The sequence below is a fragment of the Mauremys mutica genome, chromosome 1 (assembly GCF_020497125.1).
Source record: "Mauremys mutica isolate MM-2020 ecotype Southern chromosome 1, ASM2049712v1, whole genome shotgun sequence".
NCBI lineage: Eukaryota > Metazoa > Chordata > Testudines > Geoemydidae > Mauremys > Mauremys mutica.
This window is the reverse complement of record NC_059072.1, coordinates 55,591,285-55,617,274: the sequence shown is the minus strand read 5'-3', so window position 1 is coordinate 55,617,274 and position 25,990 is coordinate 55,591,285. Positions and strand designations below refer to the sequence as shown.

At 41.6% G+C, this 25,990-nt stretch overlaps 1 protein-coding gene across 7 annotated transcripts in view; it reads left to right on the top strand.

Moving 5' to 3' along the window:
• The window catches only part of YAF2 (YY1 associated factor 2), a 63,667-nt gene extending 38,607 nt beyond the window's left edge, over window positions 1-25,060 (top strand). For 5 of the 7 annotated variants that reach the window (XM_045032091.1, XM_045032069.1, XM_045032063.1 and 2 more), the window contains 2 exons: window positions 11,924-12,076; window positions 17,661-21,013. In XM_045032091.1, coding sequence (XP_044888026.1) covers window positions 11,924-12,076; window positions 17,661-17,898 — 391 coding nt within the window. In that variant the 3' untranslated portion in view covers window positions 17,899-21,013. Of the gene's footprint in view, window positions 1-3,259; window positions 3,408-11,923; window positions 12,077-17,660 lie in introns of those variants that run through there. The other 2 variants (XM_045032052.1, XM_045032044.1) reach the window with 2 other exon arrangements.
• Window positions 25,061-25,990: the final 930 nt, after the last annotated feature.

The following is a 25,990-nucleotide window of genomic DNA, read 5'->3' as shown; positions in this document are numbered from 1 at the left end:
AACTCTTAATAGATAAGGGTGGTGGTGGTGGGAGTTACTTAGGTGAAAGTATACTGCCAGATTAGGAGACAGGGGACAGTGAATAGAGAGGGAATTATAAAAGATGGAGAAGGAATAGGATGTTGATGTGAGGAGAATTATTGTATAAATCCTCTTGGAAAAATAGTTTGCCAAACTAGTTATAAATTATTATTGGTATTGCAGTAGTGCCCAGGGGCCCATGTCTCAGCTATGGTCTCTGTCTCAATGAGGTTGTAGCCTTATCTAATCTAGTACAGTGATTCTGAAACCCATGAAACACAGGCCTCTTGTGGCCCAATCAGCACACAGCTGCGGCTGATGTGACATTCTCAGGGCCATGCAGGTAGTATATATATTGTATGAATGCAGCCCACATAACACATAGAGAGATGCATATGCAGCCCACAGTGGTAAATATGTTGAGAACCACTGACCTGGTGTAAAAGCGTGTGTCTGGTGGTTGTCCCACTCATCACTAATTTCCTGTTTCTTCAGTGTGTTTGTCTGCATGAGCATTTTATAAACAAATATATACTTTGGCTTTCTTCACCAATCAATGCTTGGTAATTCTGACTTTTGAATACTGATCTCTGAGCTTAGAACCAGGTCAGATCTCTTTCCAGAACTCAAAAAATGCTACTGAGGGAAAGGAGAGGCATTCTGGATTAAAAAATTGAAGCTTACCCTTTTTAGGGTTGACCGTATCTGTGACCAAACCAGTACAGGCAGAAATACTTCTACAAATGCCAGAAAAAATTACTACTTGTATCCTTTTTCTGTAAATGGGAATTAGTCCTGTTACACCTGCATGTAGTCATAAAAGCAAGTTTAATGTGCATAAAATACACAATTGTTTAAAAAGACCAGTAGAGCAAATAGCAAATACTGTAGAATTTTAGTAATTTCATCTATTTTAATTGTCTATAAGAATATCTATTGTAGCCGTAAACTAGTTATATTTAAAAATTTTTTTTTTTTTGGTATATTGCTTAGAACAGTGGGGTCTTGATGGTCAGTTTTGGGCTCATAAGCAGTATGGTAATCAAAATAAATAAGCTAGTTTGCCCTGTATGTGAAACTGGAATTATTTAAAATCAAAGGTCTTTATGGTAGCTGTATCTAAGGGTTTGGCTACACTTGCAGCTGTACAGCGCTGGGAGTTAAAGCTGTCTTCGTACAGCTGTGTAGGGAAAGCGCTGCAGTGTGGCCACATTTGCAGCAGTGTTGGGAGTGGTGCATTATGGGCAGCTATCCCAGCGTTCAAGTGGCTGCAACGTGCTTTTCAAAAGAGGGGGGTGGGGTGGAGTGTGACAGGGAGCGTGGGGGAGAGAGAGAGAGTGGATTTTTGGAGCCGACACTCCGACCACTTCCCCCACCCCTCATTCACTCATAAATGCAAATAGCCTTCAGACCAGATAAGCAGCTGCTCCGATGGACTCCCCCCCCCCCCCCTGCTGTTTATCTCCTTAAGAAAACACTAGCTGTGGACATTCATCCCCCTGCCTGCCTCATTCACAGCAAACAGTAGCTGTGTTTGTTTTTTAGATAAGCAGCTCCGGGAGCCCCAGTTCACAACAAAACAAAGAGAGGCATCATAACAAAACAAAGAGAGTTCTTTAGTTAAAAGCATTATGGGAAAATTCCGGAGGTCAGTTACAGAGTAGTAAGGTTAATCACTGTTTACACTGGCACCCCAGCGCTGCAGCACCAGCGCTGCAGTCGTTATTCCCCAGGCCAAGGTGGAGTACAGCCAGCGCTGTAGCCAGGGAGATACAGCACTGTATGTGCCTTGCCAGTGTGGATGGGGAGTAAGTTGCAGTGCTGTAAAGCCACTACCAGCGCTGCAACTCTCCAGTGTAGCCAAGGCCTAAGACTGCTTTCTAATCTGAATTTAGCTTCTGGGACCTCTGACCATAGGGTCTTTCCCAACACTTGCCAGAAATTACTCCTACATGTCTCATCAAATATGCCAGGGGTGAAAGTAAGGTGGTACGGGCCGGCACGGTGTATCGGTAAAAGTGGCCACCAATACTGGCCCATACAGCGCTTTAATGTTGCTGCTCCTTTTGCGTCTCCCCCATCAGCGGCCCTGATTGGGGGAGTGGGAGTGGGGGGACGCACAAAAGGGGCAGCAATGTTAAAGTGCTGCTGCAGCAAAGGACCCTGTTTAATGTTGTTGTCCCTTTTGTGCTCCTCTTCCTCCCCCCCCCTCCCCCCCAGGGCTGCCGACGGGCAAAAAGAGCAGCTGCCCTGGGGTTGGCGATTTAAAGCAGCAGTGGCTGCAGTCCTGTGCCCTTTAAATCGTCGCTGGAGCCCCAAGCAGCGTGGACCAGGCAGTGCGGATGGGCTGGCTGGGGGACCCTGAACCCCAGCCCCGCCCCTTCTGCCCGAGCTCCCACCCCTTCCGGTAGGAGATAAATTTTACATTCACCCCTGGCAAGACACCAAATAATTCTTCTTCGAGTCGTGCCCTATGGTGGCTCACTCTAGGTGCAGTAGTGCCCCCTGTGCCTTTGATCAGAGATTTCCAATAACAGTGTCAGTTTGGCCTGGGTATGTGTACTAACCAGCCCCATGCCGTTATATAGCAGAGTGTGGGTGAATCGCTTTGTTTCTTCTCAACCACCTCGTCCTGAGACAGAGCTCTGGCAGTTGTTCTTATTTCTTAGTCTTGTAGTTAGTTGAAGTTGTTCTTAGCATTAGTGTATTTAGTTTAGTGAATAGTAGTAGTTACATTTTCTTCTTTTTTCATATATAGGTAGATATTAGTTAATAGTTCTTGTTCACTGGAAAGTTATGCCCGATTCTCCTGGCTTCACATGTTGTCTATCATGCTGAGAGGTGATCCTGGTAAGCAACGGGCAAACCTGGTGCATCCGTTGCCTCACAGAATTGCATGTTGCCCAGAAGTGTAACTTCTGTCTGGCACTAAAATCCAGAGCCAGACAAAACAGGTAGACAAAGTTTTGTTTCATTATGATAGAGTTCTCTCTGTCCAGCTTTTGACCCAAGCAAAGGAACCCTGCCCTGTACGCTGGTCTCTGAGCAAATTTGCTGCCTCCACAGTATCGGAGCCCCTCTCCTCCATGGCATCTAAGGGGAAGACACATGACTCCTGTCATAAGTCCTCCAAGGACTGTGCCCCAAGCTCACCAGTCAGAGAATATACCTCTAAAAAGCCAAGGTCATTTTTGTCTTCAGCCACTTCAGCACCATCTGCTCTCCAATCAGGTATACACAAGGCTTCTGAAAGACCAAACGATGGCAAAGCCTCAGGCCCAGGGAGATCACTGGCAGACCAAGGCGGCAAGAAGAGCTCTTCCTTGGTACCAAAGAAACCCTCTTGGGCTCCGACCGCACTTTCCTCAGAGTGCCCAAGACTCATGGTACAGTAACTCCCCAGTTAACGTTGTTTCGATCTTATGTCCCTGCTCAATTACAGAACATGATCCATTTAAAGTTGTGCAATGCTTCGCTATAACATCGTTTGGCGCCTGCTTTGTCCACAGCTGGCAGCCCCCTATCAGCTCCCCTATGCCCCCCCCCAGCGCCTCCCGTGGATCAGTGCCTTCTGCCTTTTGCCCGCGGCAATCAGTTGGCTTGCGGTGTTCAGGAGGGGGTGGGGGGAGAAGCAAGGACTCGGCGCGCAGGATTCCCCTGCCTCCCGAACGCTGCAAACCAGCTGATTGCCATGGGCAGGAGGCAGTGGGGGGGGGGGAGAGGAGCGAGGACGTGGCATGCGGAGTAAAGGAGGAGGGGTTAAGGGTGGGGGCTTGGGGAAAGGGGTGGCGTGGGCGGGCCAAGGGTTGAGCCCCCCGCCCCTGGTGCTTGCAGAGTAGGGGAAGCTGCCGTTGCTGTGCAATGTGCTTCTCCTAGCCTACAGCACCTTCAGCCTCCTTGCCTGCATCATCGCCAGTGGGCTGTGCCAATGTGGGGTAAGGCGGGGGTGTCTCCCAACTATAGTACTGTACTGTATGGCAAAAAAAAAAAATTCCCTAGAACCTTCCTCTCCCCCCCCCCCACCCATTTACATTAATTCTTATGGGGAAATTGGATTCGCTTAACGTTTCACTTAGTTGCATTTTTCAGGAACATAACCACAACGTTTAGTGAGGAGTTACTGTACTATCAGTGCCCTCGGCCACCATCTCTTCAGTGCAGACCATGGACTCAGTACCAATAACACATTTGATATTGCAGGAATTCCATTTTCCCCAGAACCTGGCTGTATCTCAGACTCCCGAACCGCTGCTGCCCTGCTTTGACTTAGTGTCTGTACCGAGGACATTGAGTTCACCTGAAGTTCATCTGGTACTGACAGTTTCACCTCAGATTTTTCCAGGTACTCCACCAATCCAGAGTGAATTTGAGGAAGAGGATTCTGATGAAGACCTTGCCTCGGTGTCTCAAATATCAGTTCAGGATTCTCTTTTTCACTCCTATAGAGGCTCCTTTCCAGAAGTCTCTGATGAGCCTATAATTACTCGTGCCACAAGCTTGCAACCAGCATCTCACTGGTATGAGCATTTGTGGGTGCCTCCTCTTATGTCTTATGCACCACTTCCTTGGCCATATTGGGACCCTTGGACAGCCCATTGCCAACAATTTTCCAGGGCACTGAGCACCACCTGTCACAGGAAATCTGCATCACCTGCTCTCTCTCAGAGACCTGCCCCTCAAAAAGAATCCTTTGAGGAGCAGGAAGATAGAGCCAATGAAGAGGCCTGTTAACGCCAACATTTCATCTTCATCTCCAGATGAAGCTGTCATGCCTCCTCCTCCTCATCCGGGATGGATGATTTTAAACAGTTTGAGGATCTAGTCAAGAGAATTGTTGACTCCTTGCAGATCCGTCTCGAGGAGGTTAAAGAACCTCATTATAAGCTGCTTGATATCTTTCATTCACCATCGTCTGCACGCATAGCTTTGTCTGTCAATGAAGCCCTTCTGGACCCAGTGAAGATCGTTTGGCACACTCCAGTTGCTATTCTGCCTACATGCAAGAGAGTGCATAAGAAATATTACGTTCCAGCAAAGGAAGCAGAATTTTTTTTTCTCATCCTTCACCTAACTCCTTGGTAGTTGATACAGTTAATGAACATAGAAGGCTGCATCATGCTAAAACCATACCCCATGAAAAAGACCATAAGCATCTATACCTACTGGGAAGGAAGTCTTGCTCATAAGCCTCCTTACAATTTAGAATTGCCAATTACCAGGCACTAATGGCAAATTACAATCATATAAACTGTACCAAACTGAACTCTCTTTTGTTGACCACCTGCCGGCAGAGCACAGGAAGTAATTCCAGGCAATTATTGTGGAGGGCCAGCTACTCACCAGAACATCTCTACAAGCCTCCCTCAACACCTGATACTGCCATCTATTAAGTCACTACAGCAGTAGTTATGAGAAGGGCTTCCTGTCTCCAGCTCTCCGGATTTCCGAAAGAAGTCCAAAATATGGTGGAGGACCTTCATTTTGATGGGTCTGAATTATTTGTGGACACCACGGACGAATCTCTGCAAATGTTAAAGGACTCTAGAGCTACCTTATGTTCTCAGATCTGCCTACAAGAGAGAGCTCAGCAAGTCCCAGACTGCTCAGAGATCACATCGTGCTCAATTCCTGACGTCCCAAAGGCCATACGAACCATATCAAAAGAGACAGATTCCAGAGATGGAAACCATCCACCCCTCAGCCTTCCACCTTGCACTCGTCCACCTCCAAGCAGCAATCTTGACAGGCTGGTAGAAGGCCTGAATTACCATCCTGATCCTTTATCAGCTGCAGCGATTCACCTGCCTTCCTCCCTTTGGTGACTGCCTTTACGCCTTCAGGAGGGCTTGAGAGTTAATCACTACAGAAAAGTGGGTTTTGAGATCATCTCCACAGAGTATGCCATCCATATTCCTATGTTTTCACCAGCAAAGCCCCCTTTCCCGCCCCTCTTCAGGGACTCCTCTCATGGGAACTTGTTTTTTCAAGAAATAGACTCTCATATGGTTGGGAGCTATACAACCAGTCCCCATGCAGCACAGAGGGAAGGGGTTTGATTCCCAGTATTTCCTGATACCAAAAAAGAGCAAGCTTTGGAATTGGTGCACATGCAACTTGGTCGTCATCACAGCAGGTATTCAGAACATGACCGGGGAACTGCTCGATAGTTATCCAGAGTGGAGCATGCATAGGGACGCTACTCAAAGAAGAAGAAATGATTACTCACCCTGTGCAGTAATTCTGGTTCTTTGAGATGTGTGTCCCTTTGAGTGCTCCACTACCATCCTCCTTCCCCTCTGCTTAGGAGTTCTCTGCTATGGAGCTTCGCAGTAGAGAAGGAACTGAGGGCGGTTCGCCCATACAGTTCTATGTAACAATAGCACAGGACATGAGGCTGACTAGCATGCATGTGGGGGCTGAACAGACATTGAATAATCTCCATTGAAGGGTGTAGGGGATGCTAGCACACCTAGAGAGGAGCACCCTTAAGGATGCACATCTTGAAGAACCACAGTTACTGCACAGGGGCAATAACCATTTCTTCTCCCATTCACCACAGACTTAGATATTAGTATTTCTAACAATTGCCTCATGACAGTCTATTTCACTGTATCCTCATCTCCTGGAGGGATCTCCTTAATGTATTCGCAGTGATCAGCCTTCTCTCCGTCAAATGGTGATTCCTACCTAAGGGTGTTTATACATCCATTCCACCTTGTTTCCTGCTATTTTGACACCTGCTACTTCAACTGTAGCATAGTGGCAGCCAGTTCTGAGGCAGGATCACTGTACAGTATTCCTCTATGCTTTTCTTAACCCCTATCTATAATGCGTAGTGAGGGTTGAGGGGGAAGCTGCATTATCATGGGTGACTTCAGTCTGAATGACACATGCTGGCGATCTCATGAAGCAAGTATTAATATTTCCTCGGAAGTTCTAAATATTGCAGCTGATAAGTCCCTAACTCAAAAAGTGTTGCATTCAATATGGGGGAATTCTGTATAAGATCTCATTTTGACAGATTAAGAGGAATTGATTTCAGAAGTAAAAATTAGTGGTTATTGAGGTGCAAGTGATCATGACTTGAATACATTTATGTGCAAACAAATCAGTAATATGTACTTAGTTAAAAGGGTCAGATTTACAAAGTTGAAAATATTTGAGCTGAATCACCTGGGAGAAAGAACTTTAAACAGAAAAATGTGAATGATAATTGGGAATTGTTTAAGAACATTTTAGTAGATGCCCGAATCCCACAGAGAAAAGGTTGCACTGATTTTAAAGCAAATAAAAAAAAGCCTGGCTTAAAGGGGAGTGAAAGGTGTGTGTGTGTAATATAAAAATAAAATAGAAGAATGAAGAAGTTGATAGTATTGAATGTAGATTAGAAGTTTAGGAAGTGAAGAAAATTGATAAGGGAAGCAGAAGGACACATGGAGAAATCTGTCAGAAGCATTAAGGACAATAAAAAGGTGTTTAAGTATATCAAGTACAAAACAATTCTAACATTACTAGAGGGACATGGCAGAAATAATAATAATGATGTAAAAAAGGAAAAAGTTTTAAATAAATATTTGTTCTGTATTTAGCAAGAAGCCAGATGATGCATTTATATCATCTGATGATACTGAAATACTTTTCACCCTCACACACAGTACCTGAAGGTATGTCTATACAGCAGCTGGGAGGAGCGATGCTCAGTATCGGTAGACATATCTGTGCTAGCTTTGCTTGTATTAGCACCTAAAAATAGCAATGTGGCTATAGCGGCATGGGTAGTGACTCAGGTGAGCTGCCTGAGTACAATCCTGCTTGACCCCCTGGGTACATACTTGGGTGGGTAGCCTGAGACACTGCTATTTATCATGCTTCTGTGACCACACTGCTGTTTGTTGTGTTAGCTCAGCCAGTGGGAGCTGCGATCGGCCGGACCTGCGGATGAGGCAGGTAAACACACTGGCCCGGCCCGCTGCAGCCAGTGGGAGCCGCGATCAGCCGGACCCACGGACGGAGCAGGTAAACACACTGGCCCGGCCCGCCAGGGGATTTCCCTACACAAGCGGCAACCCCTGTTTGAGAAACCCTGTGTTAGCTTGAGGAGAACTAGTGCATGTATGTCTACTCCTGCTGGGATTCTCATGGTTTTTGAAATCAGTAGGTTTAGATAACTTGCATCCAATAGGTTGCCGAAGAGGTCTCCAAATGGGTAATGTTGATTTTTTTTCAATCAGTCTTGGGACACTGGGGACAGTCTAGAGGACTGAAAGAATGTTAATGTGCCAGTATTTAAAAAGGGTAAAAGGAATGACCCAGCCCGACATTGATCCTGGGCAAAATCATGGAGTGGCTGAAATGGGATTCGCTTAATAAAGAATTAAAGCACAGTAATATAATTAATGCCAATCAACATGGATTTACAGAAGATAAATATCACCTTAGTTTGACTATCTTTTTTGACACCTTTATCAAGTAAACTTGTAATCTTAAGAGTTGATGTAATATACTTATTCCAGAAGGCATTTGACTTGGTATTTGACCTCTCGACTAATAAACTAGAACATTAAAAGGATTAAAAACTGGTCCCAAAATGTAATTATAAATGGGACATTATTGTTGCGTGGCTATGTTTCTAGTGGGATTCCAGAGGGATTGGTTCTTCCTATGCAAGTTTTTATCAAGGAGTTGGGGGGGGGGAAAAACATAAAATTGTTACTGATAAAGTTTGCAGATGAGACAAAGATTGTGAGAATAGTAAATAATGAAGAGGATGGGTTACTGATGCAGAGTAACCTGGATCACTTGGTAATCTGAGTTTAGGCAAACAGTATGCATTTCAGTACAGCCAAACATAAGGGTCATCTATCTAGGAACAAAGAACGTAGGCCACACTTAAGATGGGAGATTTATCCTGGGAGGTAATGAGACTGAAAAAGATATGGGGGTCATGGTGCATAAACAGTTGAACATGAGTTCCCAGTGCGACACTGTGGCCAAAAGGGTTAATGTGATCCTTGGAATACTGTCTAGATTTGGTGTTCATACTTCAAGAAGAATGTTGAAAAATTGGAGAGAGTTCAGAGAATAGCCATGAGAATGATTAAAGGATTAGAGAATATGAACTCATTAAATCTTCCATTATAATGCAATTTATCTTATCAAAGAGAAGGTTAAGAAGTGACTTGATCACAGTTTATAAGTACTTACAAGGGGGACAGAAGTTTGATAATAGAAGGTTCTTACTCTAGCAGAAAAAGGTCTTACAAGAGCCAATGGCTGTAAACTGAAGCTAGGCAAATTCAGATTAAAAGTAAGGAGCACCTTTTTAAAATTTATTTATTTATTAATGGTGAGGATAATTAATCATAGGAACAACTTACCAAGGTTTGTGATGTTTTCATCATTGGACATTTTTAAATCAAGACGGGTGGTTTTTTTCTAAAAGTGTACTCTAGTTCAAGCACAGTTATTGGATCTAAAGCAGGGGTAAACAAGGAAGTCCTATGGCTTGTGTTAAGCAGAAGGTGAGCCTAATCACAATGGTCCCTTGTGACCTTGAAAAATCTATGTAGCTATTTCCATATAAATATTTCAGCTACTGTCTGCTATTTTAGTTCAGCAGTTCTGGCCTCAAGATGCTCTGACAACCATGCACTATATGCCAATATCAAGTGCAAATGTACGCCACTTGGCCCCAAAGAAAATAGTCATATGTTTTGCCTTCTGACATAAACTGTATAGTTCTCACTGACTAATTGGGTGCTATTTTTCTACCTCCATTTGTTGTTCTGGTGTTTTTACTCCATGTCTGGGTGTTGGGTGAACCTAGGTTTCAATTTCTGTCCATTGTATCAGTCTAATTGTCTCCAGCACTCTGGCCTCTCAGCTTGACAGTGGAACTCTATATGTAACCTTAACAATAATGGTAGTTACTGAAAATACTATAACTTGCTGAAGGCAGTTACATTGGCATTCTGTTTGCTATTTCAATTACTGTTGCACCAAACAACAAATGCTGAAGAAGTGAACCTGCAGGCTAAAATAAATAAGGCTATGTCTACACTACAGTTTCTGTTGGCATAACTTATGTCACTCAGGGGTATGAATAAGCCACCCTTCTGAGCAACATAAGTTACACTGACATAAGCAGTGGTGTGGTCAGCACTATGTTGGCGAGAGAGCTCTCTCCAATCGGTAGAGACTCAGGAGTGGCCAAACTGACTGATTACCCCCGCCCCCTCCAAAGCCGCATTCAATAATCTTCATAAATTCAAGAGCCACAAGACAAAACACAAGCTGCCCTGTGGGGCGGTGCCTGCTGGGGCACAGGGCTTCTGTCCCGACACCTCCTTGTAGGGCTGAAGCCCTTAGACTCCCCTCCCTGCAATTCAGAAGCCCCTAGTCCCACCACTCCACCACAGGGCAGAAGCCCCGAGCTCCCCCCGTTCAGTCTTGGTAGGTGCAGAATGGGAGGGGGTGTGTGTGGTGAGCTCTGCGAGCCACACTTTAAGAAGAGCTGCATGCAGCTCATGAGCCATTTCAAGCTTGATTTAACAACTGCTTTGTATTTTCTGAATGTTATTGTACAATGCTCATGGTTTCACAATCTTATTTTTCTAAGGAATATCTAGAGCTACACAAAAGATGGAAATTTTGTTTTCAGAATCATAATGAAACCTGAAAATTTCAAAATTCTGCAAAAGAAAAATCTGAAATTTTTGTTGATCTAGCCAATTAAAATGTTTCATTTTGATTTCAGCTTTATTTTTTATTTTTATTACAAAATATACAACACAGAAGTTTCTGTGTGGAGTTCAAGGGTATAGGATTTAATCTATAAAGCCCACAATGGCTTGGGATCTAGTGAGATGAAAAATCAGCTCTTTCCCCATGTGATATTACTGCTTTTGCTATCCGCAGATGTGCTCAAACTGGGGACCTTTAAATTAAAGAGGTGGGTGCTGCTGACAGGGCATTCTTTGTGAGATCACCACCTTTGGTGTGTCTACATATATTAATTTTCTGGGCACACAGTGTCAGTGAGTCAGCTGGGGTCCAAAAAGGGATCTCATACTTCAGCGACCACATCGCCTAGCAGTGAAAGTCCAATAACTGGCCACTTACTTCGGTGGCCAAATTGTCCCACAGCAACAGTCTATGGGGCCGCCTCTCTCTTGGTGGCAGTGGTTGCCCAACAGCAAGTCTAAGGAGCTGCCCTCTCTAGCGGCAATAGTGCCTAAGGGTAATTGTGGGGAGGGTAGGGGCCTCTATACTCCACTGGGTTCCAGCCCAGGGCCCTGTGACAACCAGGTACCCTGGCATAGGGTTCTGGTTTTAGTATGCCCAAACGTGTACCCTGGGCCACTTTCTACCATTAGTCTCGATTCTGTAGCTCCTTGTTGATAGTGGCTCATCATCCTGTCTGGTCTCTGAGGTCGACTAGGGTCTCGCGGCATAGTCAGGATGCTCTGCCTCAGTGATTTGGAGCTCTGGTGGCTTCTTAGCAGCAGCCTACAGCACATGTCCTCTCTCCTCCTCAGCCAGCCCAGACTGAGCTGAGCTGCATACTTCTATATGCTCCCTTCATTGGGAGCATGCCCAGCAATGGCTTCGGGGTGTGGCCTCCTGTGCCCAAAGTATTAGGTTAACTCTTGTGATGCCAGTGCAGGGTTGATACACCTTTTCACACATTCCACAAAGCCCTGTCTCTAAATCCTTAAAATTTGTCTCTTCTGGTGGATTAGTAGGTTAATGAGTAGGATACAGTGAGTTTGAATTGGAGATGCTATTACTATGAACTGTTGGCAGTTTGAGGTGTTTAACAGTCTTGAATTATTTACAGTGAAATGTAGAGTATAAGACTGACACTATAAAATCTAAATAATAAATATATATGTGTTCACAGGAAACCTCGACCTGTCTCTCAGCTGGTTGCACAACAGGTTACTCAGCAATTTGTGCCCCCTACACAATCAAAGAAAGAGAAAAAAGACAAAGTAGAAAAGGAAAAAAGTGAAAAGGAAACAACTAGCAAAAAGAACAGTCATAAGAAAACCAGGTAAATTAAAAGTTGTTGGTATTTGTAAAATATTAAATGATGCACATTTTTCATCACTGGTGTAAGTTTTCTCTTAAGTCATTTTAAAATTAGACTAAATATTTGTTGAAGTTTCATTGTTTTATGATGCTGTTGTTTAATGTGAAGCAATCTTGCAGTTTGTAGTTTTGACCACAAGATGGAGACTAAATAGGAGAGGGAAAATTAGGTATTGTCAGTAAAGGGACAGAGTTTTCTTCATCTAGCAAAGTGATTTGTAGACAGAAAAATGGAAGCTATAACATTCCAGTAAACCAGGAGAAGAGGAAAGTGACTAGTTTTTATACAGAATTGGATGAGAAAAGGGAATATAAGGTTCTGGAGAAGTAGGCAAGGTAGAGTTGTTGATATTCATGCAGAATTTGGCATAAGGAACAAAGGCTAGAATAGCGACTTTTGGAGACCAAACTGACTTATGAAGCTGAAAACAAATGCAGTGGATTGAGATACTGAAGGATATCTTGGACTCTTAGAATACCAGTCTGAAATATGACAGTTCAAGCAAGTAGCCGCAAAGTCTTGATCTTGCCATGGACTAGGAGCAGCCTGCAGTTGGAAGAAAAAATGTAGGATGTTAGACACAAGTAGAACTGGGTGAAATTTTTCACTCAAAAATACAGATTTGGTGATACAGAAATTTTTTTCATTAATTTGTGTCAGCGTTGCCAAATTTTGTGTTTGGGGGGGGGAGAACAAAATCCAAAAATGTCTTAACATTTTGTTTTAATATTTGCGAAATGAAATGTTTGATTTTTTTTATTCAAATGGACTGTTTCAATATTTCCTTCAATGTAATTTAAAAAAACTAAAAACACCCACTCAGTGTTTAAAAAAAACAAAAAAAAAACCCCAAACATACATTGTTTCAGGTAAAAAGAAACATTTCATTTAACCTGAAACTGATTTTTCTAACTTTTCAATTCACTGAAAACCTAGAAAAAGTCCCTTTCTGGGTTGATCCAAATGGATTTTTTTGTAATTTATCTTTTGGAACTGCAAGCAGACCAAAAAATCAGTTGTTTGCATAGCTCTGGGACAATATTGCTTGTGTCTCGATTTCCCCAAATTAAGTATAAAGTTACTTTAGTCACAAATATGTAACTAAAAACCTGAGAATACTGAAAGAGGTGTAACCTGCTTAAAAGAGGAAGAGAAAATGTAGGGAAATAGTGTCACTGTGTGTTTTGGAAGTGTTGCAGTCTGTGAGGCAGAGTTCAGCCAAGGAAGATTCTATGGAATCACTTCTGCAGAGAAGTAGCAGACATTTTCCATGCATTGGATGAAACAGGACCTTTCAGGGACTGCGCCAGAAAGAGTAAAGAGTACTCACCAAATTTACGTTGAAAAGATTGGGACTATTTTTTTCAACAGGAAGGAAATGGAACAGACTGGGATAAAGGATTTTTGTAATGTTTGTCTTATTTCTAATTGTACATTTTGGCTGGCTAGAGTGTAACATTTGTAAGTTAGTTTCTTTAGAGATATTGTTTTGAATAGTAACAATTATGTGGGAATGCTGAAGGTTAAATAGTCTTATTACATGAGAAGTGAGAGAAGGTGATATTGCAAGGGCTGGGAACGGGAATGTGCACAGGAATTTAAATTTGACCGCTTTTGGAAGGGCACATTAAACACACACATTAAACCATATCAGGACACACACGTACATCACATACATAGAAATAAACACTCACCACTTCAATGAAAATCCACGTGCTGTGGAGCCATTTGAATACATAGATCCACAAGGACTTGGCTGTGGTGGAGTCACAGAGCTCTATCCACCACAGGGCCATGGTAGAGAGACTGAGCGGAGCTCTGTGACCTTGCCAGTTATTGAAAGGGGCCCGTGCCACTGCTTGCCCTCCCATGTGCACACCTCTGGCTGGGAATATTGTTTTAAAAAAAAAAAGTTCTTTTAAGTAATCCACGTAGAAACTAAGGTGAGCATTCTTAATCAGAACCCAGTCGAGCCAAAATCAGATAATACTTTTTTTTACTTATATGTAATAGTTGAGTGTTTGACTATGGAAACCAGTAGGTTGATTTCTCTTCATTATTAATTTTTCAAGCAATTCTTTGGGTATGGCTACACTTGCGAGTTGCAGCGCTGGTGGAGGCTTTCCAGCGCTGCAATTACTAAGTGGCCACACCTGCAGGGCACTTCCAGCGCTGCAACTCCCTGGCTGCAGCGCTGGCCGTACACCTCACTCAGCATGGGAAATAAGGATTGCAGCGCTGGTCATCAAGTGTGGCCACACACCAGCGCTGTTATTGGCCTCCAGGGTATAAGGGTGTATCCCAGAATGCTTTTAACTAAATTACTCCCTTTGTTTTGTTATGCAGCCTCTCTTTGTTTTGTTGTGAACCTCCGGAGCTCCGTTGCTACCGGAGCTGCTCTACCGGAGCTGCTTAGCAGCTCCTGTTTGCTGTGATCAATCTGTGAACAATCAAATGAGATCCTCCTCCCTGCGTGATTCACAGGGGTTGAGTGTTTGCGTTTTGCTTGACCAGCAGCGAGAAAAGGAGTCATTCACAGGGGTTGAGTGTTTGCTTTGCTTGAGAGAAACGGGGGGAGGGGGCAGAGGGGGGAAAGAGAGTATGTTGGATGCAGGCTGTTTGCAGTTAACAGTAAGGGGGTGGGAAAATTTTCTGATTTTGCACAGTGTCAGTTCCAAAAATCCACTCTCTCTTCCCCCCCCGGTCCCTGTCACACTGCCCCACACCCCCCTCTTTTGAAAAGCACGTTGCTGCCACTTGAATGCTGGGATAGCTGCCCATAATTCATCACTCCCAACAGCGCTGCAAATGCTGCAAATGTGGCCACACTGCAGCGCTGGTAGCTGTGAGTGTGGCCACACACCAGCGCTGGCCCTGCACAGCTGGACTACCAGCGCTGCAGATTTGTAAGTGTAGCCATACCCTTAAAGGAGCTCCTTTAAATGTTGTTTCCAGAAATATGTATAACAAAATCTGCATACAGTAAGCCCTAAGTTTTCTCTCTGGCATGCAGCCCATTCAGGCTGGCAAAAGTGAATCCTTCCTCTACACTCCCACATCTTCGAGCAACCAGTTAGGCTTTTTATTAATGCCAGTTCAGCCTTGGGGCAAGAGTCGCATTGGGCTCCCTGTGTACTCTTATGCAGCTTCAACTCTTGGCTGCGTGGGAGTGCAAAAGGTGGGGTGAGGTGACTCACCTGCCAAATCTTGGTTTCATGTTAATTTCTTTACTTCCAAGCTTGGCCTGGAGAGAGTTGTGGAATCAAATATAGGTTCTGTAGGTCAGTTTTAAAAGGCTTGCTGTGTGCTGTGCTGCTGTTGTCAGCAGGTATTTTCAGCTGCTGTGGTGACATGATTGGTCACCTGGCACATACACACACAACTAGCAACTTAAAGTTTTGCAGGCCTAGATCACCCATTGCACTAGCACCTGTAAAGACCAAGTTGATGGAATATAGTTTAAATGTTCTGTTGTGGTATTTTTAAAAAAAAAAAAAAAAAAAAAAAAAGTAGAAATCAAACCAGAGTTTGTGGCCCTGTGTCCTATGCAGGATATTAGGATTAAATTATGCATCAGGGAACCCAGACTCCATTCCTGTCGTCATAGTGTTTTGTGTGTAAATTATTTTAAAATTTTAAATTCTATTTACATGATGCCCATTCCAAATTTTAAATTTTCAGTGTGCTGCAGAATTTGTATTTGATAATACAGTAACTCCTCACTTAACGTTGTAGTTATGTTCCTGAAAAATGCGACTTTAAGCGAAACGATGTTAAGCGAATCTAATTTCCCCATAAGAAATAATGTAAACGAGGGGGTTGGGTTCCAGGGAAATCCCTCTCTCTCTCTCTCTCTCTCACACACACAGTTTTAAACAAACAGTTTAATACTGGTACACAGTGATGATGATTGTGAAGCTTGGTTGAGGTGGAGGAGTCAGAGGGTGGGATATTTCCCTTACTGCTAAATGATGAACTAGCAATTGGCTGAGCCCTCAAGGGTTAACTCTCTCACTCGGCAAGGCAGCAGGAATGGAGGGAGATACGCACATTTCCCTTAAGTACACTGCCTTGTTAATTAGATCAGCTTGCTGAGACCGCAGCCCTGGTGTGTCCCTCCTGCTCTATGGAAGATGGGGTAAGCGGGGTGCAGGAGCAGGGGGGAAGGGGACACCCTGACATTAGCCCCCCTTTTCCTTCCCTCCCTCCCCCCCCCGGCACAGCAAGCAGGAGTCTCGGGGAGCAGCTCCAAGGTAGAAGGCAGGAGCAGCACATGGCAGTGTGGGGAGGGACACAGCTGAACTGCAAGCAGCTGCTGCACAGGGAACTTAGGGGGCTGCTGGTCCACCCTGGTTCCAGGCCCCCACAGCTAGCTGCAAGGGGCTGCTCTTTCTGTAAGCAGTAGATGAAGCAGGCCGCTGCCAAATGACGTTAGAAGGGAGCATTGTCAACTTTAAACGAGCATGTTCCCTAATTGATCAGCAATGTAACAACGAAACGTTAACCAGGATGACTTTAAGTGAGGAGTTACTGTACTTGCACAGTAGAAGTTTAGAAACAACTGGTTAGAGGACATGGGAGCTGGTTTCTGCATACTAAGAACTTAAAGTCAGCACCCACTGAGATGAATGGAGAAGTTCATGCTTCTCAGGGCTGTTGTTTCAGGCTGTCTGGTGACACTGATATTACTGTGGGGTCACATTTTGAACATTTGTTGCAGCCGTGAAGGCTAGAGATTTACGGTATATACTTGTTCATAAGCCGAATATTTTTGGTAAAAAAGTGACGCATCAAAGACCAGGGGTCAGCTTATAAACGGGTCTACACCAAAATTTGATGATTTTAAACTCTATGGAATCATTGAATTGAATATCTAATACATTGTAGTGTTGTTTACCTGGAGCGTCTGCAGGCACAGAGCCCCTTGGCTCCTAGTGGCCGCGGTTTGCTGTTCCTGGTCAATGGTAGCTGCGGGAAATGGCGCCATTTCCCATAGCTCCCATTGCCTGGGAACGGCAAACCACGGCCACTGGGAGCTGAGGCGCTCCGTGCCTGTGAACGCTCCAGGTAAACAAAACTTCCCAACCCACCAGCGGCTTACCCTAATGGGCTGGGAGCCAAAGTTTTCCAACCCCTGAAATATAGGGTCAGCTTATGAAAGGGTCATACAGTTTTTGCTGTTTTTACCTATCCATTTGGGGGGTCGGCTTATAAATGAATCGGCTAATGAACGAGTATATACGGTAACTTTTTAACAGCAAAAAATTTTAAAATGTGGAGTACAGTTTTGAGACTCCCCCTTAATCACATTATCCAGGGGGCCCTGTTCAAATCAAATTACTTAGAGGTGAAGAAAAATTTTAAATATTACAGTATAGAGTTGCTAGCTATGTGGTACACTCTCATTTTATGTATTCATAATATTGCTGTGTGCAGTATTTCACTACGTTATACGTTTTCTACAAAGATCACTAAAAATTGGAGTGGCAAGGGGATTATGGGATGCGGAAGCTTCTAGCTTTTAATTTGATTGTGTTTTATTTAGGCCAAGATTGAAAAATGTGGATCGAAGTAGTGCCCAGCATTTGGAAGTTACCGTTGGAGATCTGACAGTCATTATTACAGACTTTAAGGAGAAAACTAAGTCACCACCTGCTTCCAGTACTGCATCTGCAGATCAACACAGTCAGAGTGGTTCTAGCTCTGACAATACAGAGAGGGGAATGTCCAGGTCATCTTCGCCCAGAGGAGAAGCCTCATCGTTGAATGGAGAATCTCATTAAAGTTTATTTTCTCCAGTTTCTTTAGTCTCTTCTCTTCAAAACATGCAAATACACAACTTCTGCCAACAGCTACCACATTTTCATGACAGATTATCCATGCACAATTGATATGTTTACTGGAACATAATTTATGCAGTTTTACAAAAGTGAAGTGAAGCAGTAGAAATAATAATTTAAATGCAATCTACAAATGCCTACAAAGCATTTTCAGACTAACTTTTTAATCTTCACATTTAAAGGTGCCATGAAAATGTGGTTTGAATGTTCATTATGCAGTGTTATTGGTAAGTCCATTTTCACTTTTAGTTTAGTGAATTCTAACACAACTCTTGGAGTCTACTATTGGCATGTACTGAATTAAAATTTTTATAACATAGTTCAAGCTGCCTAAATATGTATTATTTGAGAATTGTGAAACAGTTATATGTATGCAAATCAAAGATCAACTTAATCAACTATTGCTGCAACAGAATTTTCATAATTATTATCTTCTTAAAAACACCTGCTGGTACTTGGTGTGCTTAAATAGGAAAAATGTTATTAAATAAAACATTTGTATGAATTTTTGCCAATGTTTGACATCGTTTACTAAATTACTGTTACTGAATTATGTTGCTGGTGTTACCAATATTTTTTCACACTTAAAACACATTGTAATGTTTACGAACAAAAAGAGTGAACATATTATGAGCATTGGTTATTTAGCTTTATAATTCAGATACAGTACTACATTGTCCTTAGACACTGGTAGTGTCTGTATTCTATAACCGATATCAAATCTCAAATGACTAAGCATTTGGCAAAAAGTAAAATTTTAAAATCTGAAATTCTGGAAAAGCTTTAAAAATAACTTTAGTACAGTTTTCATTTCTGCTTAGCATTATTTCTTTGCCCCAAACTTGCCCAGTGTCATAGTCGCATATCAGTGTAGTACAAAAATACTATGTTGCACAGGAGTAAGGAAATAAGGAATACTATCACATTTTGTTCTTAGATCAGCTTCTTTGATTTTGAATTGGCCCTTTATTAAATACTGTAGCATCAGTCATAAGAAAAAAATGCAGTACCCTATTTTCTGGCATAAACTGTCAAAATTTATGCATTTAGCAATATACTGATACAGAGCAAAAATATTTACAGTCCCACCCGGTATTATGTAAAATAACCAATAAAATATTTTTATGAATACAGATTTCGCATTTTTGTTTACAAGTAGGTGTTGGGGTTTTTTTAATGCACAAAAAAATCCATATATAGATTTAAATTATAGGGTCAGATTCAATACAAAAATGCATCTGGCTCCTGTCCAAAGGAAGCCCATTCACATCCCAGTAATTCTCTCTTCTCTTTGTGTTTCATTCAAAATATGTATTTTTGGGCCAATGTGAAAGTGGGATGGACTTTTTTGGTAGTGAATCCAGCCCTAAAATATCTTCGTATGATGCATCCTGATAGCTAAAATAATGGATTTTTGTAGACCCTGACAATTGTGATGTTTGGTGGTTTCTTGTAGTAATGTATCTTTCTGTTTTTTAATGCAGTACTTCTACAGGCACAATGGTACTGTCTATTTTGTAAGATGCGAGTTGTGAAATACAGTTAGTTGCATAAAATGAAAGTCTGATGTGATATCTAAAAACTTACATACCTCATTCCTTGGTGTTACTGTTAAACTTCTAAAAATCCAATGTTAATTATAGGTTATTTCAAATGGACAACTACTGACCTGGTTAAAATGTATTATGCTTTACCTTACTAGACATTTCTTCATTCCAATTTTCTGATCATATTTTAATACCTTTTAAAACATCGCATTTTAAGTTTCATAAATGTTTTTGGCTGGGGTGGGGTTAGATGTTCAAGTAATGAATGTTAATTCTTACAAAGAAAGATGCATTCTTCTGAGTTTTACTTTTTACAATTTGTTAGGTGGAGCTATATGGAAAAGAGTTAATGGATTACAAGAGAGCTGAATCTGTTTAAAGTAAGCAATAGTGAATCTCAATGCAAGATCCTTTATGAAATGTTTCAATTTTAAAACAAAATGAATATTAACATATTTCAGTACTCTTTGCAAACATCAAATAGTGATCTAATACCTATAGTTCACTAAATCAGAACCTTATTAAATTTAGTATAAGTTGACTATTCAGCACCTGCAACAAGTGGTCTTTTCTGTCTAGAGAAGTAGGCAGTCATTGATTTATTTAGTTAGTTAGTAGTCAATTCCATGCAAACTAAGAGGTATAATCTAATATCAAATGAAAGCAATCCTTAGCATCTGCAAGAGCAGTTTTAAAGTGTGGTTATTATCAGAAAAGTGATTGTAAAAAGAATGTAACTGGATTGCTCATTGTTACTCAAAATTTTCTATATCAAATATACTCCATTTATGTAAAATTGCCAGCACTGCATACTCCACTTAGAGTTTGTAATTAAGTTGTAGTATTGGGGTGATGTAAGAGGTGTAAAGAACAATGATTACGTAATCAAAAGTTAGCTTGCCATGCCTGTGGATACATGATACACATCAGAATGTTTGCTCTTCTATAGCAAAAGTGGTGTGACAGTGCTGATGGCAGAGTTAAAAAAAAATAATCAGCGAAGTAAGGAGCTCTGACTCTCTCTACTGATAACATTATAACTATACTTTAAACCAGCCTCACTTCCATAATCTCTGAAGAAGTTTTTAGTTGGTTTAAACCAAGTCCTTTCTTCAACTCTGTAAATTCATAAGGAAGGTCTTACTCCATCTTTACTCAGTTTGTAGAATGTAAAAACCTAACATTGTAACTCATTGTTAGCTATTTTTCTTTTACTGTTCTCTGCATAATAACTGATCATCATCTGTTACATTCTAAGTCTGCACCAACCTTCATCAGTCAAGCATTTTGCATGGTTACATGAGATGATCCAACAAAGATGAATGTGATGATGCTCCATGTAAATAAGTTCCTTTGTGCATTGATTGTCCACTGTTTCAAAAACAAAAAGAATGAGATGCAGTTAATTCACTGTAAAGGTGTAAAATAATTCAATGTTTTGTCATCCTGTTTTCTGCCACTAATTATGGCTGGCATAAGGAAGTACTGAAATATACAATAGTAAGGTGTGATTTATTTTTTTACTTCTGAATTTCAAAGTCTGCATAATAGAAGCAATCAAAATCTGTACCAAGTAATACCATGTCAAAATCTGCAGTGTAAAATATTGACTCTTAGGATTAGCGATAGGAAAAAGGTTATCTTCAAAGGCTTAATTTTAAGTTTTGATGCAGTGACTAGTCTTGAAACAATCAAGATTATGATCTAAAATGTTACCCTACTGTATGTGTTTCTCTAGCTATTTGATGTTGTATGGCATAGATATAGTTCGAGCAATTTAAGATTATGCAGTATTCTGAACTTTAGATGTGTGGTTTTTTTTTAATGTGGTCAGAGGCAGTGCATTTTATCTAGCCATGTAAAATAGAATGGATAGGTAGCTCATGCTTCCCCCCCCCCCCCGCCCCCGACACACACACCCCTCTATAGCCCCAGGACATGTCTTCCAAGCTCCACACAGTGGTGTAGCTCTGTCCTGTGGCAGAAGTAGCCTAAGGTTGCCTCACCACTCTGGCACATGTGGGGACGCTTACAAAGTGCACAAATAGGGAGGCAATTGATTAGGTCTGGATGATTAACCAGTTAACGTGAGGATTAACTTGTCAGCTGGGGACTGTTAAACTGGAGACAGGAAGGCAGAAGGGGAAAGAGAGGCTGGAAAGAAGGGCAAAGACACTCAGGACCTCACAGAGGTGAGATCTCTTTCCCTTCCCTCCCCTCCATGCCTAAGGGGTCTGCTGAAACTTGGGGAAAGCCTTATGGTGATGGGACATGAAGCTGCATAAAACATTGAAAATAAAGTGCACTGTGGTGAATTTACATAAGAATGTGTGAGGACTGCTTGCAAAGGGAAGTCTAGGGTGAGGGAGCCCACCCAGTGACATGCCCTTTGTATTTTTAGTTCTTTCTCTCCTCTTCCCAAAAGCGGGAAGACTTCCCAGATCATGCAGCTAGCTGTGCTTATGAAATATAGGAGGGAGCTAGTGATAGACCTGTCAAGTGTGTGCCTTCATTAAAATCCACTTTTTTCCCCTCTCTCTGTATCTAATCTATTTTTCTCTCCCTTACATGCCTTCTGATACTACTACTGTCTACTAGAGAGAAGGGCTGAAACCAATTTCCTTTGGAGTAGCAGAAGTCATAGCAGAGGTAGATGAAATCAATTTTTCCCCTGACAATTGCATGTTACCACATTCGTAGTGGGTTTGATCACTAGGAAAAGCTAGTTCTGGAGACAAGTTCAAAATGTTAATGCATTTATTGGATAATGCACTAGTCCAATGCTAGGCATGTTTAGTTAGCAACACATTCTCTTAGCAAATTGGTAAGATTTGAGGTTGTTGGAAATGTCACTGGAAGAGTAGAGCTATAAAAGGTTGGATATCGTTTCTTACCTGACTTCAGAAGCATGAGTCTCGTTTGAAGGTATATATTGCACCTACTAGTAAGTAGGACAGCTTGACTTTTTTTTTTCCCCTTCCTGCTTCACAAGTATTTCAAGGCAATATTTCTGTAGCAGAAGGAGGAAAAAGAAAAGTAGTGTAAACAAAAGCCACAAATTTGAGCCTAATTGAAGACTAAAACAAACAAAACCAACAACCCTCTCCTAACACCATTTTAATGAAAAGCAATACAATCAATCTAGGATTTAGTTAAAATAAGGACTAATACTTTGCAAGTCTGTTATGAACAAGTACTTTACAAACATTTTAACCTCCCATATCCATCTGTACGCATTAGGTAAATATTATTCCCATTTTGTAGGTAAGGAAATAAGATTTACAACTTAAATGACTTGCCCAACATGTCACATGTGGAAAATTGGGGTAGAGTTAACAAATAATAATCTATGAATATGCTACTTCATTGAACTAATCAGCCTGGTCCTCTGGCTCTAGAGGTAGAGGCTCCTGCTTTTAAATTCAGAGATTCTGTGTTCAAACCTGGCAGACAACCCACCCAGAGATATAAATTACCAATTCCATTAGTTCAAGGTACTAGCAAAGAAAGTAGCTAGTCTAGCCACTGAAGAAAGACAAAGAGCCACTTGGTGTTAGCCTGGGCTACATAAGCAGAAAAGGCAGTGTTAGAATAAATGGGCCAAAGGTGTTGTTGTAACCCAGTCACTGTCAAACATTAAACAATTTGAACAAGGTCCAGGGATTTGGTGTACAGAGATGTCAGCCTGCTTAGTACCATGGCACAAACATCATTAACCTTATATTAAAGATAGAGAAGAGAAGGAAAAACAGTTAAAGCATTTACAATATGAAGTATTAAATAAGACTTTCATTTTAAAATTTCTTGTTCCCTTTCCCTTCAGGATGGAGAGAGTTTTAGAAGGAAAAACCCCTTGTTTGACAGTCTTTGATCGTATTAATGATGGCAGTAACTATCTTTCTTAGAAAAAAGTTAGTTTAGATGAGCCAAGAGCTGGATCTGTTGCTGCTGTTAAAATCCTTTAATCCCAGGTAGTTGTTTGGGATTCAGCTGCAGCTGATAGGCTTGTGATGTCCTCTGGCTCCTTCTCTCTGGCCTGGTGTGGTCATCGTTCCAGATGAGGATGATGAAGTCCCAGGAGACGGTAGTGGCAGCCGTGATGATAAAGTTTGGTTCAGTAGTCTCCGTCTGTTGTTTTAAGTGTGTGTTATGTATTTTTGTTCTTTCATATTTTCCCCACAAAAGCTTTCTTTTAAGGACCCAGAAAGGCATTGATGAGTAGAATAGCCCCTCCCCTTATTATTTTGTCCACCAATTAGGCCTAGTATCCGATGTACCAATTTTGGCTCATTAACTTCTGGCTCCACATCTGTTTTTTAATGCATAATTTCAGAACAGTCCTGGAATCATCTCAGCTTTACCTTCTTTAGCCTAATTTAGTTATTCTGTCTCCCTTTTGTACCTTTTCCCATCAACATTTGTTATAGTTTATTTTAACACCGTATAAACTTTAACATACTTTTTAGTTGAGCTCACAATTCTTGAAAATTTGTAGGCCCAATTGTCACAACAGTGGCTGTGGCCAAAGTTCTGACTACTGAGGACCTTTTTTAGAAGATATATTACTGGTTTCCCTGAAAAAGAGAATATCTATCTCAGACTGATCCTTCTTTGCAGAGAATAAATCAAAACCAAGGTCTATTGGGTGTACAGTTCTCTAGGCAAGAGAATCTTCCATCAGGTTGGTCTTCTCTAACACAACAGCCAACAGCTATGAGAGGTTCTCTTTGACACTTTTAAAATAAATTTAGTATTGGTTAAGTATCATAGCTCCACTTGTAAAGGAAATAGGCTCTGCTCTAACATCTCTTTGAACTCCAGGGCCAATTTCACTGCTAGCGTAAGTGGGTGCTATTTGTTTGAAATAATAAATTATACTTGATTATGCTAGTGATCAATTTGACTGACACCCACCCACCTACCCACCCCCTGGTGTTCCTGATTCATTGAATAGTATTTAGGTATCTCTACAAACTAAACCTTGTGTGTGACGGAAGATCTCCCAACTCTGCTCTAGTTTTTACACAACTCTCTTTCTTCCTAGATAAGTGATATATATATATAGGGAGAATTTTTGCTGAATAATTTTCCTTTGTACACTCATGGGAGCTCTCTAGTTGATGAGACTGGCATTCTGAATGCCAGTTACCACTTTGGTTCTCAGATTCATGTCCCTGAAAAGAACTGCTATCACTTGAAGGAGGTTTTCACTCCTAGGAAAGTAGTTGGGATATGTTCTAGATCTTGATGAAGAAGTGTCCCCCAAGTGACACACAGTTCCTGAAGGCTTTTGCAAGGTGCAGGAAAGAAACTTTGGAGAGGCAGCCAAGGGTGGATGGAGAGGGAGATCTTCTGCCAAAAAGAACACACAGTTTTCACCATCTCCTTATGGAGATCCTGGGGAGATGGCCTCTCTCTCCAAGATGTCTCTCAATACTTTTTGTTGGAATGAAGAACAGAGAGGATTATAGCAAGAGAAAAATTATTTTGTAAATCTCTGAATGACTAGAAAGTCTTCCTACTTCTGTGTTTAAATAAAAAAACTTCATGAGCTAATATGCCCTTCTCTGTGAGAATTTGTTACTTTGCACCACCATCTGCTGTTATGATGTGCAGGTAGGCATCCTCCATTTCTACCTTTACTAATATCCATACTGATAGATGGCTTTGATTTAGAATCTTTGGGCATAGGTAAAAAATCAGTGAACCAATCTAAGATATATCGCAAAATATGACCCAAAGAAGAGCACTATCTAAGCTCGAAAACATCTTTCTCTCACCAACAGATGGTCCAATAAAAGATATTACACCTCACCCACGTAGACACTCTAAAAATATCTGTCTGTCAACTTTGGGGTTCTAGACAGTAAATGGCATATATATCTGGCTTTTGGCTACAGATCCTTGGTGGTGGCTCTATATATACCCTTAATTTTTCTAGAGGACTGGGGGTCAGGAGGATTGGCTTGAAGGGGAAGAGAAAGGAAAAACTCTTGTGGACCTTCTTGCACATTCTAGAGACCATCCAATCTGAGATGATCGTATTCTAAACTTCTGTAAAAAGGATAATCTTCCTATTGAAAGAATGTTCTCTGGGACAGTCAGAGCCCCAGTTAGACCTTGTGGTCTTTCTCAACTGAGGAAGATTTTGTAGGCAATAGTTCCAGAATGAATAACTGGTCAAGGTTTGGAATAGCCAATCTTGAAGCATAGTAGGAACAGTAATAGGTAGAAAAAACCTTTAGAAGTAGATGGAGACTGGCTCTGACAAAATTCTTGGTAGCGAGATCCTCTCTCTGTAACTATGCCATCAAGTGCCTTATCCGCAGCATTACTGAGGCAATGACTCCATTGAAAGCAAGAAAATATTTGTTAAAAGATCTACCCTATGGGTGAAGCCACAAGTTGTTATATTTCTGGTTATAACCCAAGGAATCTTAATGTACTGCTGGTAAAGGTACCTTAAAAGAAGCAGTGAGTCCCACAAC